The sequence below is a fragment of the Molothrus ater genome, chromosome 6 (assembly GCF_012460135.2).
Source record: "Molothrus ater isolate BHLD 08-10-18 breed brown headed cowbird chromosome 6, BPBGC_Mater_1.1, whole genome shotgun sequence".
In the NCBI taxonomy this organism is placed as follows: Eukaryota; Metazoa; Chordata; class Aves; order Passeriformes; family Icteridae; genus Molothrus; species Molothrus ater.
Genome location: NC_050483.2, coordinates 40073749 through 40092071, shown reverse-complemented (window position 1 = coordinate 40092071; position 18323 = coordinate 40073749). Strand labels below are relative to the sequence as shown.

Genomic DNA, 18323 nt, shown 5'->3' with positions numbered 1-18323 from the left:
GTCGGGGCCGGGGGAGCGGCAGTGTGCGCGGGCGGGCCGGTGTGGAGCGGTGTTGGTGTACGGACCAGGGCACGACGGTCAGCGGAACCCACGGGCGCGGCGGACGGCCCGGCGGCAGCGCTCTCGGCTGGGCGAGAAGCGCGGCGGTGCCACGCTCCCGGGCGCCAAGGGCCGGGCACCGGGCGATGTAGGGCGCGGGGCCCGGCGGGGGCATGAATGGTGCAGCGAGAGGGGCGGGCGCGGCGCTCCCCCCGCGGCGGCGGGGCGGTGCGGGCCGCTGACACGTGCGGCGGCGCGGCGCGGCGGGGCGCCCCCTGCTCTGCGGGGCGCGGGGCGGCGCATGGGGAAGGAGCGCGGCGCGGCGAGGCACGGCGCCTGCCGCTTCTCCTTGCGGAGCGCTGCCAGCTCTTCCTGGAAGTCCTGAGTCGCGCACGGCGCAGTGAGTTCATGCACCTCCTCGCCAAGCCTCAGCCCGCGGGTTCTGGGGAGGTTGCCGCCAGCACACCGCCCGGTTCCCCGCGCCCTCTCGCCGCCGCTCGGGGGTCTCTCCCGGAGGCCCCCGCTGCCGCCTCCTCACACATGAAGATGTACGTGCAAAGGGCTCTGGTGCTGCTCTCCCTGCTGAGCTTCGCTACCGTGAGCCTCTCGCTGTCGTCCTGCACCACCTTGGACCTGGACCACATCAAGAAGAAGAGGGTAGAGGCCATCCGAGGGCAGATCCTGAGCAAGCTGCGGCTCACCAGCCCGCCGGAGACCGCGGGGCCGGCCCATGTGCCCTACCAGATCCTGGCCCTCTATAACAGCACTCGGGAGCTGCTGGAGGAGATGGAGGAGGAGAAGGAAGAAAGCTGCTCTCAGGACAACACCGAGTCAGAATACTATGCCAAAGAGATTCATAAATTTGACATGATCCAGGGCCTCCCCGAACACAGTAAGTGCGGGACTCCCCCCGTGCCGGCCGGGGTGCCGCGCCCGCGGGGCAGAGTGCCCGGGATCCCGGGCGCGGGGGAGGGACGGCCAGCCGGGGCCGAGGGGCGCCGGGCCCCCGCCGAAGGGGCCGCTTCCCCGGCGGGGCGGAGGGCGCGTCTCCGCCCGGCCGTGCTCGGTACGGAGGTGAGCGGGAGCCGCGGGGCGGGGGGCGCTCGGCACGGCGCGGGGCTTTGCCGGCAGTGGGGAAGGTGGGTGGCGGGGTCCCGGAGCGGCATCGGCCCAGGCCCCGGCGGCAGCGGCGAGCCGAGCCCATGCCTAGAAGCCCGTGCCTAGAGCCCTGACATCAGGACAAGGCGGCAAGCCGTGCGGGTGGCGGGGTGAATGCTGCGCACCGGGCGGGGAGACAGCGCAGGTCTGCTGTTTGGGTGACAGCAGGTATTCGGCCTCCTCCCCTCTGAAGCTCCAGCGCCTGCCGCAGAGATACCGGCAACTGCCCGGTCCGTGCAGCACCCGCGCCGGCAGTCAGAAGGTGGAGAGGTGCTTGCTGAAGAGACTGCTGCTTGGAGGACACTGATGAAGATGTTACTCAGATAGTGTGAGCGTTCAGAGAGCGAGCAGAAGACAACAGGGATGCAGAGCAGGTGTAAAGCAGACAGTGATGCCAAAGGGACCCCCAAGGGAACACAGGCGCTGAGGAAACATGACAGATGTTGAGCAGGTGTGAAGCAGATGATGAGCAAGCCCAGATGTGGACACTAAACAGATTCAGGTGCAGAAGCTGAGCAGATACAGAGACTAAGCAGACATGAACTCAAAGCAGATTGCAGATGCTAAGCACATGTAGACACAAGCAGTCATTTTGGTTTGTTTGGGATTCCTTAGAATTGGAAGATGCGGTCATACCACTATCCAGGGTGTTCTCCTGTGATGTTGTGCCACCCTGGGGACAAGATTTGAACACCAGCAGTTTTGGGGAGGAGCTGTGACTTGGTGGAGGCAGCCACAGAATGCAGTTACTCTGCCAGGTTTATGTTAATCTTGACGTATGATGAGCTGGAATAAGCTACAATTTGGTAATGCAACAAATTTTACTTAATCTTTAGCAGACTGCATTCCATATGGTTATATGATTAGCTCTTAGCTCAGCAGACACTGAGATTCAAGGAACAGAAAGGGCAAAGGTTACCTGTATTTCAGCGGTTTTGATCTACTGAAGTGTCATTTGTGAAACTATAAACATATATTATGGGAAAACCAAGTGTTTGCAAAATAGTACAGCCACACTATGCATTTTGGGAGGAAGGAGGTGGGGGAAAACACAAAGCACAACAGTGGCAAATGAAGTTAGGGGTGTGGATTTGGCTAAAATTGAGGGGAAAGTGGAATGAAGAAACAGTGCATGAAAAGGAGTGATGAGTAGGGATTGTGGCTTTGGGAAAATTCCTGTAGAAACGATCCTGTGCCATGTGCCCATAGGATACTAGGTTCAAAAGACCAAGTAGTGCTGAGATTAAATTTCTGGGAGTGGGTAGTGTAGATGCCACCACCCAGAGAAAGAGGGAACTTTGTAATTTGGTCCCACTGGGGGAGACTAGCTCCAGACAGTTTGTGGTGGCAAGAGACATGCTCTTTTTGAAACCTGGGGAGTTTCATTGCTTACACCATGGCTGAATTTGGCCCCGGATCTTCAGAAGTGGCTGATGTTCAACTTTCCCATGACTCTGTCACTGTGCCAGGTGGTGATCTAAGAGCATGCTCTGAGCCAAAGCCTGTCTCCTGGGTGGGGGGGGGGGGGGGGAAGGGGAGGACTACTCCATTGAAGGAACTGCAGTGATGATACAGACAAGTCTGAAATGTGTGCACACTCACACAAACTGTTCTAGCTCCAGACTATTAGTCAACTGTCATATTGGCTCGGAGAACTCATCCTTTTCAAAGATGCAAAGCCCAAAAGTGAGGAGAGCTGAGGAGCAAAAATAGCAGACGAGAGAGCCAAGTTCTCCATCCCTTCTCTGAGCTGCTTGGTGACTCACAGAATGGTCTTTTCCCCTGTGCCTCTCAGGTACACTGCCTCAATTTAAAGGGATTTTCTTTCAGAGAATAACTTACTTTTGACCAGCCATTCACTTCAGGGATCTCATAAAACTCACGTGATCAGATCTGACTTGGTTATGTTCAAGCTTGGGAAGCATCTGCAACAGTCCTGAAAATAGCTTTTTGCTTACCTTCCTGAGGGAAAAACAGATGCCATTTTCCAAGGCAGCTTGAGAGACAAGGCAATTAAAGTCATGGGTCACTAGGGCCAAGCATCTATTCCCTCCAAACCTGCCACCTGCAGAGTTGCAGATGGATCAACTTTTTTCTCTAAAGTTATGCAGCTTTGGCACGAAACACCTTGGTGATTTAGAGGTATAATACAGCATGAGGCAATACCTGCTCACAGCCAGCCTACCCTTCCTTCTCATCGAACTTGAACTGCACAGCCATCAGCCTTCCTGGGGCTTGCCAGAAACAACAGCTGTTTCTGCTGGATCCAGCAGCATGTGGTGAGCCTGCACCTCATGTAGAGCAGCGGTAGGAAGGTGGAAGGTCCCAAAAGAACCTGCTCTCTCTATTACATTATCCACACAAAGAGGCTGCTGGTCTCATCACTGGTGCAGTGAACAGCTCTGGGTGTGACTCCACAGTAATAGCTGGGTCCAGTTGTGAGGCTGTGTCATACCAGACAGTCTGGCATGGGTGCACAGGGTGTCCAGGGTCCTGGTCTCCAGGCTTGGTTACTGCCACTGAGAGCTGTGGACTGGGAGAGCTTGCAGGAATATTGCCTCCAGGCTTTGTTCTGTGCTGGTGGTGAACAGGTCTGGATTCCAGTGTGATTAACACACCTTAGCTGGGTCTGGACCAAATTCCCTGAAAAATCCCCTTGCTCCCTTTGACTGTGACCTCGTGCAAAAAAGCACTTTGCCACAAAGCTGTCAAGTTTCCTGGGAGTGAGACCTCTATCCTGAGCCCCGTGCTAAGAGAAACAGACTCTAGCCTCCCAGGGCTTGGAGTGAAACACTGAACACAGCTCCATTTCTGCATCACAGAGGGCTTGTTCCCAGGGTACAAAGGGAACATGACACTTTTAGGGAAGGGAAAAGAGCTATTACTGTTTTCATTGGGAAGGTCTCCCAAGAGCAGCACCTTGATGGTGAAGTAGGTAGAAAGCAATGTGGCTCTTTCTTTTACAGCAGGTGAATTACAATAGATGTAATGTCTTATCACCATGGCTGACTAATTTAGCCAAAAGCATTAAGGAGATGATAACACATTAGGTGTCTTTCATCAGCTCTGTGCTGTAGGACCATATTTGCAGCTTCTAAAGAGATTGTCAGAAAAAGCACTGCTGTAGGAAACATACTGAGCTGGACTGACCAGTGGTCTGATGCAAAAAGGCATTTCTAACGATAATTGGGACACCCCTTACGGCCAGGCAGTCAGGTCTGAAATGAAAGGGCAGGCTGTTAACAGCACTATTAATAGGGCTAAATGTGCAAAGCAGCTTCAGGGGCTATTGAAACACAGTATCTGCCAAGCTCTAGGATACAGAACAGTAATCAGTGTTATACTTCAGCTAGAACATGTCTTTGGGCGCTTAATGAGAACTTGGGTTTTTGCTGGGCTTTTCTGCAGCATCAAGCCTTGAATTGGTCACAGGGCTGGAGTCCCCACAGTAGGAGTATGTGTGTGGCTGGGGTACTCCTTGTGTTGCAGGGTTTTTGGGCTGGGCAGGCCAGCTCGTGCCTGCAGTGGGATCTGGTCTCCTGGGATGTGTGAACAGCCACCTCTTCAATAACGGCTAGAGACTTTCCTGTGTGGGAATGCTGATCTGTTCAGTAGTAGTAATGACAAAACCTCCTCCAATTAAAGCCCAGTGTCAGCATCTGGTCATTAGCTTACTGAGTAAAATTTCAGCACCCTAAAAACACATCCTTGAAAACTGGCAGGGTCCTGCTTGCTGAATTTGTGTGTAAGACAAGAGGAAGACCTTAATCTCCATTGATATGAGTGAACATCAGTGTTGCTGAAATCAGAATTTGGCATGGGAGGTGAACCTCTGCAGTCAGGTGCTGTTTCACACTATCCCATTTTCAGAAGCTGTTTCTCAGGGGAAATACTTACGGTGAGATCAAAAAAAGGGCCTGCAGGACGTCAGGAATGTAACTTGAAGGTTGTTCCAGCTAGGGCTTCTAGCCTATTTGTCAAAGACTGGAACCATGCCTGGGAACAGGTGATAGTTTTTCTTTCTGTTTCTTTCTGTCCATTTGTTTAGAAGCAACTTAAATATCAGCAGATATAAGAGCCTCCTGCTGCATTGGACAACAGTCAGAGGTCATCTGAAAGGCTCTGCAGGGCTGCAAACAAACCTGCATGTGGACATGGAGCAAGAACTGCTTTGTCTTGTTTGCAGGAAGCTTTCACGATGCTAGAGACTTGAAGGCTAACAAGGTCAATAGGAGAGAAATGACAGCAACAACAAAGACTTCCATGAGACCAAAATGGTCCCTTTGAAGAAAGTGTTACTTGCTATTGAGGACTCTGTTTTGGACATTAAAGATTTTACCTCCTCTCTTTTGAGGCATCTGTGAAATGGGTTTTTCTGTTCAGCAGGCACACATGGAAGCAGAAAATTGCTGTATTATTTCCTGCTCATGTGTATCTCCACAGGCCCAGTACTATTAATGAAGTCCTTCTCCAGTTCATGAGTGAGAACCAATTTTAAACCCCGGTTCTTTCAGTACACATTGGATAATCACTGCCATAAAGTCTTTGACACCTCATGCTTTGTGGTTTTTGACACTGGGTGGCTTCCATTCTAGGAGGCAATGTCAAGATTTGTAAAACTAAGATTCAGCAGCCATGGGATCACTTTGTATGTAGCTTCGTGTCTCCTCATGAGCAGAGTAACAGCATCCTAGCTGTTGGGAATAGGCCCCACTAACTTCAAGTGAGATTGTCCCATTGCCTGGACTGGGGTTGTCATTTTGGATGCAGCCAACTCATGAGTATTAGCAACGTTTGATGAGCAGAGTTGGAAGACATAATAATAAACATACTGTGGTTGATCTCTACTGATTCTTCATCTTGTAGCATTGAAGTAATGATGGCAGTAGGGGGAATGTTTGCAAAATGTTGCAATGTAGACCGAATTTGAGTGAATTCATCCTGTGTTATCTCGAGCTAGGTAGCCATGCTTCACAGGTGGCAAGACTTTTGAATGACAAGTCTCTACTGGAAAGCTCTTTCTCAAACAATACTTACTTGAGATCCTGCCCCTCAGAGATGTGATTCTCAGTGTTTCTCTATTTTTTTCTGCTAGATGAGTTGGGCATTTGTCCAAAAGGTGTCACCTCCAATGTGTTCCGCTTTAATGTGTCGTCAGCAGAGAAGAACAGCACCAACCTATTCCGGGCTGAGTTTCGGGTGCTGCGCGTGCCCAACCCAAGCTCCAAACGCAGTGAGCAGCGCATTGAGCTCTTCCAGGTGAGTATTCTTATCACCTTCCCCAGTCTCTGAGCCCAGAATAGCTTGGCTCCTTAATGGTTGTCTCAGCTGATATGTGGAAGCCCATAGAAGAGAGAAGAAAGTGCATGCTGTAACCCAGGCCTCTTCCACCATATGCAGTGATACAGTCACCTTCCTTTCCTTTTACAATGTGGTGCTGCCCTTTTCCCACTTGGAAGGGGAGCCCCTCATCAGTGGAGCAGCTCTGACCCTTCTGTCACATCATGTGTAGGACCCTTGGCAGTCTTACTCCTTTGACTTTTGCAGACAGTTGGTGCTAATTCAATGGATGGAGCTCTCTGTCTTGTCACTGATTTACTAGAAAAATAGTGCTTGCTTTCTATGTTCCCTTCAGCAGTAGCTCCCCAGAAGCACAATTCAGGCCACCTGTACTTATCTGGAGTTTTTTTTAACCTAGGGACTGACAGAATAAGGTACGGTTCAGGCTTGGAAGTGGTAATAGGCTGAACTGGACCACCTAATGATACAGCTTAGCATCCAGGCAGCACATTCCCACAGGCTCATGTCTGTCCACTTTTCCATAAGAGTGCAGCTAAAATTGTGTTTGGGTGGCACTTCTTGAGGACTTCCTGGAATCCAGCATCAAAGGTCAGAGCAATTCTCTACCAGATGACACAACTGACAAGGAGGTGTTCTCAGAGCTTCTCCATAGGTTCAGTGGTCTGTGGGTCTGCAGGAAGGAACACCTTGAATGTGCTGTGGTTGTTTGTCTGGAAGTGGAAAGAGATGTCAGAGCAGAGGCAGAGGTCTCCAAACCTGAACAGCCCTTTTGTGTTTTGACAAAAGTTGGAATGTAGGGCACCTGAAAATGCCAAAGGGAGAACTCAATAAATTGGCTTCCTGGGCAGGTGACTTTTGGCCAGATGCTGCATTTACCACTGGTGGTTCTACTCTGAAATCCAGATCCATATTGCACAGCTGCATACAAAAACAAACCCATCCATTAAATGAATTGCCATGTGCTTCTGCCTCTCTATGTGTCCCTAAACAATTCTCAATTGAGAGAGGTGGGCTGCTTAGGATACAGAAATAAGCACTGTGTAGATCTCTGGAGTTCAAGTTGGTTGTGAAGCATGTCCTTCTCACCTGACCCAGGGTATTCCTGGTGTCTCACTTGCCAAGACCAACTTTCTAAATTAGTTTTTAGCAAGCTAAGGGGAAAAAAAAAAGACTAAAGGCCATCCCTTCCTTCTGCATGGCACTGGCTGATTTTTTCCACCACTCCTTCTGACACAGATCCTTCGGCCAGATGAGCACATAGCGAAGCAGCGGTACCTCAGCGGCAGGAATGTGCAGACACGGGGCTCCCCTGAGTGGCTGTCCTTCGATGTCACCGAGACCGTGCGTGAGTGGCTCCTGCACAGAGGTAGGGGTCTTAGCTGCACTGTGTGGCAAGGCATCCACAGAAATGGGGATCAATGCTCATGGAAGTATCTTTCTGCTCCCCTTGTTGCAGGAGCTTGGTTCACAGAGAGGACAGGTTCTTTCAGTCTGAGAACAAGCTTTCCTCCAGAGAGCTTCCTCAATGTCTGACATTTGCTATATTCCTGCCTCTTTTCCTGGAGGCCCCACCATGTAGCTCTGTGTGCTGAGTCAGAAGAAGGATTTATTCCTTGGAGGAAATTCTTTACAGCTAAGCTCAGAGGGGACCCCTCTGCTTGTCTAAATGATCATAGAAAATGAGAAATGCTTTGCTTACATTTTGATGTGAATTAGAGCAAATGTAGTATAGGAAAAAGCAGCAAGGATCCTGGTTTATTTAGCTGTGTACAGCTTGTCAGGTATAAACGTGAGGAAATACCAGAGGCTGACACACCTAGACAGCTGGAGGCTTTAACACTGCAGAGAACACACCTCTGCCAGTGCTGGACAGCCCAACAGATAGTTACAGGGCAGTTCCCAGCAAGAACACTGACCCCATTCACAGCTGGAGCACAAGGCATCACCACTCACAGCTGGACTGGCCTACACAGATAGAAGCTAGGTGCCACTAAAGACTGGAATGCAGGTACTGGCAAGCAGCTGCTCCCTGGAAGGGTAAGCTGTGAGCTTGCAGGCTCCTCCTATTTCAAGCAATCTAAGTTGTGCCCTGATGGCTGAAGCTCAGAGCTGGAACTGCAGCAAGCTCTGGGCAGGCACACTAGCTGACAAGACATCACAGAGTATATATGGTGCTAGGCACCTTGTCAATGCCCCAGGAAGCCAGATGTTTTAATTCATGGCACAACATAAAAAAGGAGCTTTCATAAGAGTCTTATGTTCCTGTAGTCAGGCCCACACAGCATGACTGGTCCAGGAAGTTATTATGAAAGTAGATTTGCCTCTGGAAAGTCTGTGTGATTGAGACTGCTAGCAGTTCAATAAAACAGGAGGTTGCAGCTGCTGAGAAGAATGCTTCCAGTAAAATTACTTGTCCATATCCAACTTGCTTATTTTCAGATTTCTCCTTCAGACACTAAGCAGAAGCCAGATAATAGGTACTGAGGATTGTGAAACTGATTTAAGATACCAAAAGCCAGCTCTTCAAAATACTTGTTTTCCCAGGGAAGCTCCTTGAAGCTCACAAATGTTTTTGGATGCTGAATAGCCTAAAAAAAGTAACAAGAAGCACCCTTCTTACCTCTCTAGAAAGTTCCCTTTAGCAAGAACAAGGCTTTTGGCAAAGCTGAAGCTACTGGATTTTTCTTTCTGCTCTTCCCAAGGCAGCATCTGTTCCTCAAATCTGATAACACTCCTGACTTTGAGACCAACTCATTGTCTAGGGCTTAGCACAGCTGTGTAAAACTTCCTTAAAACTTCTTTATGCCAGGAGCTGTCCCAGCTGAGAAAGACTGTTTCTCACGGAGTCATCTTCTTTGCAGAGTCCAACCTTGGCCTGGAAATTAGCATACACTGTCCTTGCCATACTTTTCAGTCCAACGGGGACATCTTGGAGAATTTGCATGAAGTCCTGGAGATCAAGTTCAAAGGTGATAAAGAGCTGGGTTAGGGGAGGTTGTTGGGGAAGGGAAAGCCTCAAGCATATAAAGAAAAAAATGAGGTCTTGCTTTGTGTATTCAAGCACTTCACATTGTGTAACATTTGTCTTAAAACATATCTGGGTTTGTGTGTTCATTCTATGGGTATATCCACTATATACATAGGTTACAAAAAGAAGTAAGGGCAGGCTGGGTGGGTTTGCATGAGTGTCTGCAGAAAGGAGTAATTTTATATTTCAGTGTCTCTCTGGGAAGTTCAACTTGATGCCTTCTCAGATTTCCACAGAGGCTCTACTTTGCAGTTAGAGTGACTGAAACACAAGGAAGTTAGGCATTCTGTGTGAGGTGGCTCAGAGAGTCAGTGGCTTGGCTGGCCTAAGAACTAGGAACCTCCTGGCTTGCAGCCCTGGGCAGCAGCCACTGGCCCCCACAGGCTCCATTTCTGAGGCTGTTCCGCAGAGTGCCAATTATCTGACATCTTCTTTAAACCATTCATCTTCCTGCCTATCCTGGGATTCAAGCCAGGAGTGAGTGGATGGATTAATGGCCCCACCAGCAGTTTGCAAATGGTAAAACAGGTGGCCCATAAGCCTCTATTTCAGGCCTGCAACAGTCAAATTTACCAGAAATAAAGGGGTCTCTGTGAGGGAAGAAGTAGACATGCTGCCTGAACCTGGTTCAAGAGCAAGCATGAGAGTGTTAAATTGAAAAGTCTTGTTGCATTCTTGCAACATTGCTGATTTCTTCTTTGTGAATCCTCTTTTTTGAAGGCATTGACAGTGAGGATGACTATGGCCGCGGGGACCTGGGCCGCCTGAAGAAGCAGAAAGACTTGCATAATCCCCACCTCATCTTGATGATGTTACCCCCACATCGACTGGAGAGCCCCGTGTTGGGAAGCCAAAGAAAGAAACGGGCCCTGGATACCAACTACTGTTTCCGGTAAGTGAGAAGGGATCCTGCTGGGACCCCATGCCTGGGGCAGGCAGGCCGGGTGAGACTCCATGCCACTGGAAAAGGCAGAGCCCTCCGGGAGTTGTGTCACAAGGGCCACTGGCCAGCTCAGCAGAGTTGTTCTGTGCTTCTGACAGAGCTACTGGTTCAAAGAGATCCACAAGGCTGTGCTTCCAGGAGCACAGGCTGAGCGGGACCTGCAGCAGCCCCATGCCAGTTGCTGGAGCAGCTGGGTCCTGCCTGGCAGGGGTGGTGGGAAAGCTGCCTGGCAGCAGCAGTGCCCCTGAGCTGCCACCGCTGCCTGGCTGTGCTGCTCCTGGTGCTTGGCACATGCAGCCAACACATGCCACCAGCACTGCTGCTACGAGTCCTTCTGCTCAGGAAGCTGCAGCTCACAACTGCATGTAAGGCCCCCCTTTAGATTCACTGTGCTTCACTACTGTGTTTCAGGAACCTGGAGGAGAACTGCTGTGTGCGTCCTCTGTACATCGACTTCCGACAGGACCTCGGCTGGAAATGGGTCCACGAGCCCAAGGGCTACTTTGCTAACTTTTGTTCAGGCCCTTGTCCGTACCTCCGCAGCGCAGACACCACTCACAGCACGGTACATCCACTAGATTATCCTGCCAGGGCTTGTGGCTATGATTGCCTTCCTCCCTAAGTCTGATCAATATCCAGTCTTTCCAAAGCAGCATAAGCAGTTCAGATCAGTATTTGTGAAAAACCTTCCAAGGAAACTGCAGAAAAAAGCCTGGGTGGTTCAGCAGGGAAAATGTGCTTGCTTTGGAGTCAGTACTGAGTCTGCTTTCAGGCAAATCTTGATGAGGAAGATGCTGTTGTCTCTTAGATAAGATATGAAAGAGCAGAACTGATGGTTTTAGGGTACTTACTTGGCAGTGGCCATAGTATTAACTGAATTGTTCACATCAAACATCAGTTCTGGTAATTATCTTCTTCCTAAATTTCTCCTGCAGTTTGCACTGGACAGAGGATTTTTCTACACTCTGTGCCAGGTTGTCATGAAAAAATGTTGTGCAATGGCATATGCCTGCCATCTGCTCCTAAAGGGCAGCTATAGCTCAAAAGTGTAGGGAAATCCATGTCCATTTCCAGAAGTGAAGACAGCCACTCAGTAGGATATCCTTTTTCACAGGTATCCTTTCCAGCTGCATAAATCCTACCTGACCTACAGCAGGGAGGAGGCTACTAGGCAGTGAGATTTTTGAGTGAAAACTTGGCAGAAAGCAAATGTCTTTAGGTAACTTAAGCACAACCTCTGGTCAGCCTTTGGGAAGAATGCAGTCTGAGCCTGGCTAGAGCAGAAAAAAAATAAAAGTAATAGAATAACACAGGCATGGGAGAAGTATTGAGAGAGACAGATTAAGGATCAGACAGTCTACTGCTGAAGCAGGAAAAGTCAGAGGAAAATCCTGTGTGCTTCTGCCCACAAGAGTCAAAAGGCAGCAATCCAGATAATGCAACAGCTCACTAGCAAACTAACTTCAGATTTCACTAAAAAAGTCACTGGAAAAAACAGATTCAGCTGAAGAACAAATAACTAGGTAAGGATGATATTTCAGAAAAGATTCTAACATTTTTTTGACAGTCTGCATAGCAGTAAGGTTCAATGAAGCTCAAGGACTAATATCAGTGGGAACAGCTGATCTGTGGGAATGAAGAAGTGAACAGATGCTGGGCAGTAACCACAAGACAAAGCAAGGGAATTAACAGCTTTGAAAGGGTAATGGGCATGTAGCTTTACCATCTGGTTGTCCTGAGAAGCTCTCCAGAAGGTAACTGGACTGAATCAGTGTGAGAGAAAGGAGACTTTAGAATGACTCCTAATGATCTTAAACAACAAAGGAAATGAGCAAGCGTTAAGGTCAGTGAAGTGATCAAAGAAAACTTTACAACAATATAGCTGCTGACAGCTTGCAGGCAACACTTAGGAAAGACATGATGAAAAGAAAAACTCACCAGTCTAACTTGCTGTTGAGTAGTGGCTCAGAGCACATGGTACCCTGTGGTACAGCCAGGGCTACTTTGCTTAGGATCCCAGAGAGTTTCTACCACAACAGTAGTGATTCCATGGGTCCAGATGATAGAACAGGATGTATTCTTAGCACCTCTCATCTCCAAAGACTGTAAAGTACTTCAAATAGAATGTGCCAGACCCTGTCATTTATACCAGATAAGCACTGAAGAGACCACACTAGTGCAGGTGAGATCATGCTCACTGCTGAGAAGTGGTCACTTCTGGCAGGAAAGGTGGCAGCTGTTCTGTAGTGGTTACATGGCTGTAGTGTAGAGTCATCTGTGGGCTGGGGCCAGCTGGGAGGAGGAATCCAGTGGGGTCCCACAGGACTGTCCTGGCTCCAGTATTACAGTGTCATGACTTGGAGCATGGAGTGGAGGGACAAAGCATCAGACAGTTCAAAGCTGGGAGGGAATTGTGGATACTTGAGAGGACTGGCATCCATCCAGTGCTATCTGGAGATGTTGGTTGAAATAAGCAGCACTGATAGTCTTTCTTCTGGTTTCTTTAATAGAATCCAAGACAGCATGGCCCCAGGCTGGTTACACCCAACCTTGTTAAAAGCAAAAATTGTGACACACTGCTGTACCAAATTAGAGATGAAAGGAGACTACTTGCACTCCTTCAACCCTCAGGCATCAGTCACAGAGAGCAAGGGTATTACCATTAGGAAAAAAAACCAAAAAACAAAAAACTCCTAAGAGTCAGGCCAGGGCAGGTGAGACCATTTAGAAGCAGGCCATGATCAGGAAGTGACAGGGGAGTATTACTCATCTCAGGGAAATACCCTCTGATGAGTCTAGTGCAAACACCTCAAGACTTGTTGACTTGGCAGCCCCTTCCTGTCCTCAGCCAATTTAAATGTATTCCTGACCTTGTCACGACACTTCCTTTGTTCCTGCAGGTGCTGGGTTTATATAACACGCTGAACCCTGAGGCATCTGCTTCGCCCTGCTGTGTTCCCCAGGACCTGGAGCCACTCACTATCTTGTACTATGTTGGGAGGACCCCCAAAGTGGAGCAGCTCTCCAACATGGTGGTGAAATCCTGCAAGTGCAGCTGAAAGAACCCCTGGCCCACCCAAAGCCAAGGAAAAAACTGTCAGCACCCACTCTCCTGCTCCCAGGCTAACACAAAGAGAACTGGGGGTCAGAGACTACGCATGCTGAGGGCCAAGTGCCAAACCTTGAGAGTCTGGCAGCCCTTGGGGATTTCTTCTGGAACACTCCTTGGTCGTCTTGGCAGTGTAATGTTCCTTCTAGGAAGTACTTTGGTGACACAAAGGCCACACTCTCCAAAATGGCTGGACAGTTGGTGCAGAAGAAAAGGATAATGTGGAAGAACTACAGTGTATTTGAATGCTAGGTGGTTGAGATGGGAAAGCAAGAGAATGAGAAAGCAGATGAAAGGAAGAATGGAAAAGGGGAGATGTTTTCTATTCTTGCTTTAGCTATCTTAAGACCTCAGCCCTCCCCATTAGCCTGAAGTATTAAAGGTTTTCCCTGTAGGAGGAATTTTTGAAGGTTTCCTTAGAGAAGGAAAATGCACCAAGCAGGGAAGCTGCTAAGAGAAGTGCTCAGAGATAAATTTAAGACTTTTGTTCCTCAGAGCTGTGCTCCAGGAGTCCTGCAACTGAAACTGTGTCTGCAAAAACCTCTAAGTTCAGTTGACAGATCCTGGCTATTGGGTTCCAAATGCAAACTGCAAGGCTCCCAGTCAGCCTACCAAGGGTGGGCAAATACAAGGAAAGAGGGTGCTGAGTCCATTTTCAGAGTGACTGAAGTCTCCATTCAGCTCTTTTAGCTTCCTGGAGTTTCTAAGAGATGATTTCGGGGTCAGAGCAGGAGCATCTGTGGGTACCTGAATACTGGGCCTATTCATTTGTGATCTGACACACCCTGAGGACCTCTTGTCTGTTGTGGTTTCTGAGGGCTTTGGGGTGTCTGCACCTGTTCTGCATGATGACCTGAACTTGGTCTCACCTGCCAAGACTTAAAAAATAGTAATCTCAAAAACTTTGTAAAAAATAAATATTTGGGGGGTGGGGGGAGATGCTAACTTTTTCATAAGCAAGTTTTTTGTTGGAGGGTAAGATGATTTGCTGGTTTTAAACTGCTACTGCTGTGGCATACTCAGTCTAAATTTTTACCCTTTCCAAAATGTTTCTTCAAAAGAACAGATAGAATTTAGGTCAGCAAGAAAATTCCAAAATGGAACTTTCTTATTACCCTCAAACTGTACCTGGTGTAAATGAGCCCCGTTCCAACCTAGTCCTTCAGACATGTACATCACTGCTGGCACCTGCTTTTGATAGATTCATATAAAGCTCCCCTCAAACATAAAACACTTTCAACAATACTGTTTAAATATCCAAGGCAATGCAGTTGCCACAGCTGACAAATGTTGTATGTCCATTTGAAGATATATATGGTCTGCCAGTACAGACCTGTACATCCATGTATATAACACACCCTTCCTCTCATGTACTGATTTCATGCTCATAAAAAAGATTACAGATGCTGTCCAGGCAAGAAATCAATGTAGTCCTTTACATGGGCTTTTGCAGCCATAGATAGTTCCAGAGGTAAAAATCTCTGGTGCTGAATGCCACATGAGACTCAGAGGCTGTCTCTGACTTGCCAAAACACAGCTACTCAAAAGTCCTGTTCTAGAGACCACAGAGGTTCGTCCCTGTCTCCTCCCATTTCCTGGTCCCCAGCAACTGAGTGTAAAAAGACACCTAGCTGGTTAATCCCTTGTGGCCAGGGCTCTCCACAGCCAGCTCAATCCAGCTCTTCCATCAAGCCCTTCACAACAGTGGCTGCTTCCACATAGCTCATGTGAGGCTGCCAAACTGTGTAAACTCAAATGTCTTAATAAACCATAAACAGCCCTTCCTGAACCATCACCAGCTGGTAGATGTTAGCATGGGTGGGTCACTAAAGGCAGCCTGCCAACCTGTGTGCCATTTTGGCCAGGGCCCACATACCCTGATAGAGGCACTACCCAGTGCTTTATCCTTTTCATCTCTGGGACTCCCTGACATGTGTGATTGGTGTGAAAGCTCTGATCAGCCCTGCAGCACAACAGTATTGCTGTGCCCTGTGCACCTCTCCATGCCCAGGCTTCCCTGCCACCTGCCCAGGGAGGGAGCAAATAAATGCATTATGACTATAGCACCAGAAATGTACTAGCTGCAAGAGAGTGTGTGTGTGTGGGAGAAATCCAGATGCCTATTGGCATAGGAATTCTCTCTGATCTCCTTTTAGTAGCAGCCTCAAGGGAGGTTTTGGTTTACAAGCTGCAGTCTGTTCTTTGGTCATTGTTCCTCCTGAGCCCTGGGCTGGCTTCCTTGCTAATAAACAGGGAAGCAAGGAGGGGGAGCTGCAAAGGCTTGAGCTAGAACACTTGCACACTCAAAGTTCTGTGTGGCACTTGGAGCACATCAGAACTACCCAGGATTAACCCTGGCAGCCCCTTGCAATGGGACTGTCTTACTAGCCCTTGTTCACTGTTGCTCCTCAGTGACAGGAAGGGGTGGCAGAAAGACCAAGCCTTGTGCCTCTTGGCAAAGGAGACAAAATGGCAATGGAAAATCAGGAGTGAAGACTCCTGGGGTGTCCAACCAGTACAGACACAGGTATACTCATGGGAACAATAATTTTTGAAATCAAACACATTTCAGTTACTGCTTTTCTGTTCAGCCTTCCATTTCTGTAGCAACATTTGAGAATTAGATTTGTGAGACAGGCTCTGAATTCTTCTTAAAATGGAAGTAACTTTTCTAGGGGTGTTTCAGCTATAATTCAGCAACAAACTATACTAGCTACATGGGGCTTAGTAACAGATTGAACAGGAGTAACGCTCCTGGGTGCAAATGTACCAAAATGTTTCAGGACACTTGTGTGAGAAGGCAGAGGGCAGTTACTGGGCTGTTACTAGCTAGCAAATTGAAGAAGACAATGGGAAAGAAAAAGTGGGATCTTCATTGCCAACACTGAATACAGCTCTCAACAGTTCCCTTTTGTTGTTTTCAGAAACAAACAAAAGCTGATGAAAACAATCCCAGCACAGTTTGTCTCTTTAACAAAGATCAATGGTTAGAAAGAGTGAAAAAACCCTATTCTGCAGTGCCATAAGGCAGATCCTACACAGATGATCAAACAACCATCTGTGCAGCCCCTGTGTCTCTGTGGCAAACTATTACAGTTTTGCAAAAGGCCTAGACCTGAACTTGAACACCTTGTTTTTCAGGCTGTAGTGCACTGTAGAGCTCTGAGAGGAACACCACTTCAGTGAGTACAGAACGTACATTTTTACCTCAGCAAAGAATGCTCTTTGCAGACTAAATGAGTCTTTGTCCCCTGGGCTTTGAATTGGATGGGCTTTAGCAATCCCACTGCACTTACATAAAGCCCATCCCTGTTACCACTGTGTGAACTGGGATATGCTGCTTGGTGTTTCACCTTTCCATATAACCAACAGACATGAGTACCCTCAGTGAGAAAGATGGACTGTGCCCAAAAGTAATAAAAGACAAACATACCTGTCCACTCCTCTGGCAATATCATAGCTCTGTTCTGCTGGGTCCTGGGATGTCTCATATCTCTGCTGTGGCTATCAAATTTTCATTTTCTCAGTTCACAGATCCTTATCTTTCTGTGCTGCTCTGAAGCTTTCCTTATCTGTGACTAGAATGTCCTCACCAGAGCAAAGATTCAGGAGGTCTGGCTCAGGTTTCTTTGTAAATGCAATCACTACAGCCATCCCATGAAGAGGATCCATTGCAATGCCTTAGGAGGCAGATGTCTTCAATATGTTCTCAAGCCCAATGCACAGCAGGTTGAGTATCACAGTGACCAGAACACAACTCTAGAGACAGCTCCACTGTGCAGAAAAGGTTTTTTCCTCATTACAAGTGTTTATAGTGGCATACAAAAGAGCATCTCTGTAGTACTGGCTTGTCTTCTCTAATAGGTGATCAAAAGACAATGAAGTCAATCATGAAAATACAGTTTTCAATGCATACGGAGTCAACAGTGTGGTATCTACACACTTGGAAAACTATACTACTTTGTGGTCTTACTGGCTGCCTATAATCTACATTAATTGTGGTTTAGAATAATAGCAGCAATTTGGATCTAGTGCAAGGATGCAAATACGCCTTCTAATTCTTTAAAAATAATATCTATTATATTTTACATTCAAAATCAGTAGAAAATATTGGACAAAAGCTGTATAAAATTACTATGTTTAGTAAAAGAAAACCTGGACTTTCAGATCTCTGCTTTACCAGTATTTTCTTTTGCATATAGGGAATTAACTTAAATCCTGGTTAACTTCTTATGCAGTTCCAGAAGTGAAGATGGAAACAACAAACCTCAGTGTCTCTTGTCCTCTCTTGAAGAGAGGCTTCAGACACAAATGCAAGATCCTTTATCATGTAACAAGTCAACATAGAAGAGATGAGACAGTTTACTCATTATGAAATAGATTGTCTTAGAAATGAATTCTGGTGTATCAAGAAGAAATACAGCAAATGAAAACTGTTAATTAATAATTGCCATTTTCTAAATGACAGTAATGCATTTGAGATGCCACTTATGCCACTTATAATTACAGAAAGAATATGGTACGGCACTTTGGATGTCACAGTGTGTTTCCAGGAAAGAACAACTTCCAAGATTAAAGATCTCAGTAACTTGGCTGCTTTATAACACCCCTATGTAGGACTAGGTTTCTTAGACAGACACAGAGATGGTCTAAAGGCATTCAACCATGCAACTGGGCCCTTTCCACTACTGGCCTATGATTTAATGAAAGATGCACTTAGGGATAAGGTCCTTATCCCTATCTAA

General features: G+C 47.7%; 1 protein-coding gene across 1 annotated transcript; it reads left to right on the top strand.

The window, feature by feature from the left end:
* The first annotated feature begins 363 nt into the window (after window positions 1-363).
* TGFB3 (transforming growth factor beta 3) lies at window positions 364-17744 on the top strand. The gene is made up of 7 exons (XM_036384018.2): window positions 364-931; window positions 6293-6456; window positions 7735-7864; window positions 9360-9467; window positions 10247-10418; window positions 10881-11034; window positions 13370-17744. The coding sequence occupies exons 1-7, from the start codon at window positions 448-450 to the stop codon at window positions 13526-13528; spliced, it is 1371 nt and encodes a 456-aa protein (XP_036239911.1). The 5' UTR covers window positions 364-447; the 3' UTR covers window positions 13529-17744.
* The last annotated feature ends 579 nt before the right edge of the window (window positions 17745-18323 follow it).

Bases quoted from the DNA above. Each gene is read 5' to 3' on its own strand.
- TGFB3 (XM_036384018.2), top strand. From the start codon at position 448: ATGCACCTCCTCGCCAAGCCTCAGCCCGCGGGTTCTGGGGAGGTTGCC. The intron at 9,468-10,246 runs GTGATAAAGAGC...TCTTTTTTGAAG, and splicing joins CCTGGAGATCAAGTTCAAAG to GCATTGACAGTGAGGATGAC. The intron at 10,419-10,880 runs GTAAGTGAGAAG...ACTGTGTTTCAG, and splicing joins GATACCAACTACTGTTTCCG to GAACCTGGAGGAGAACTGCT.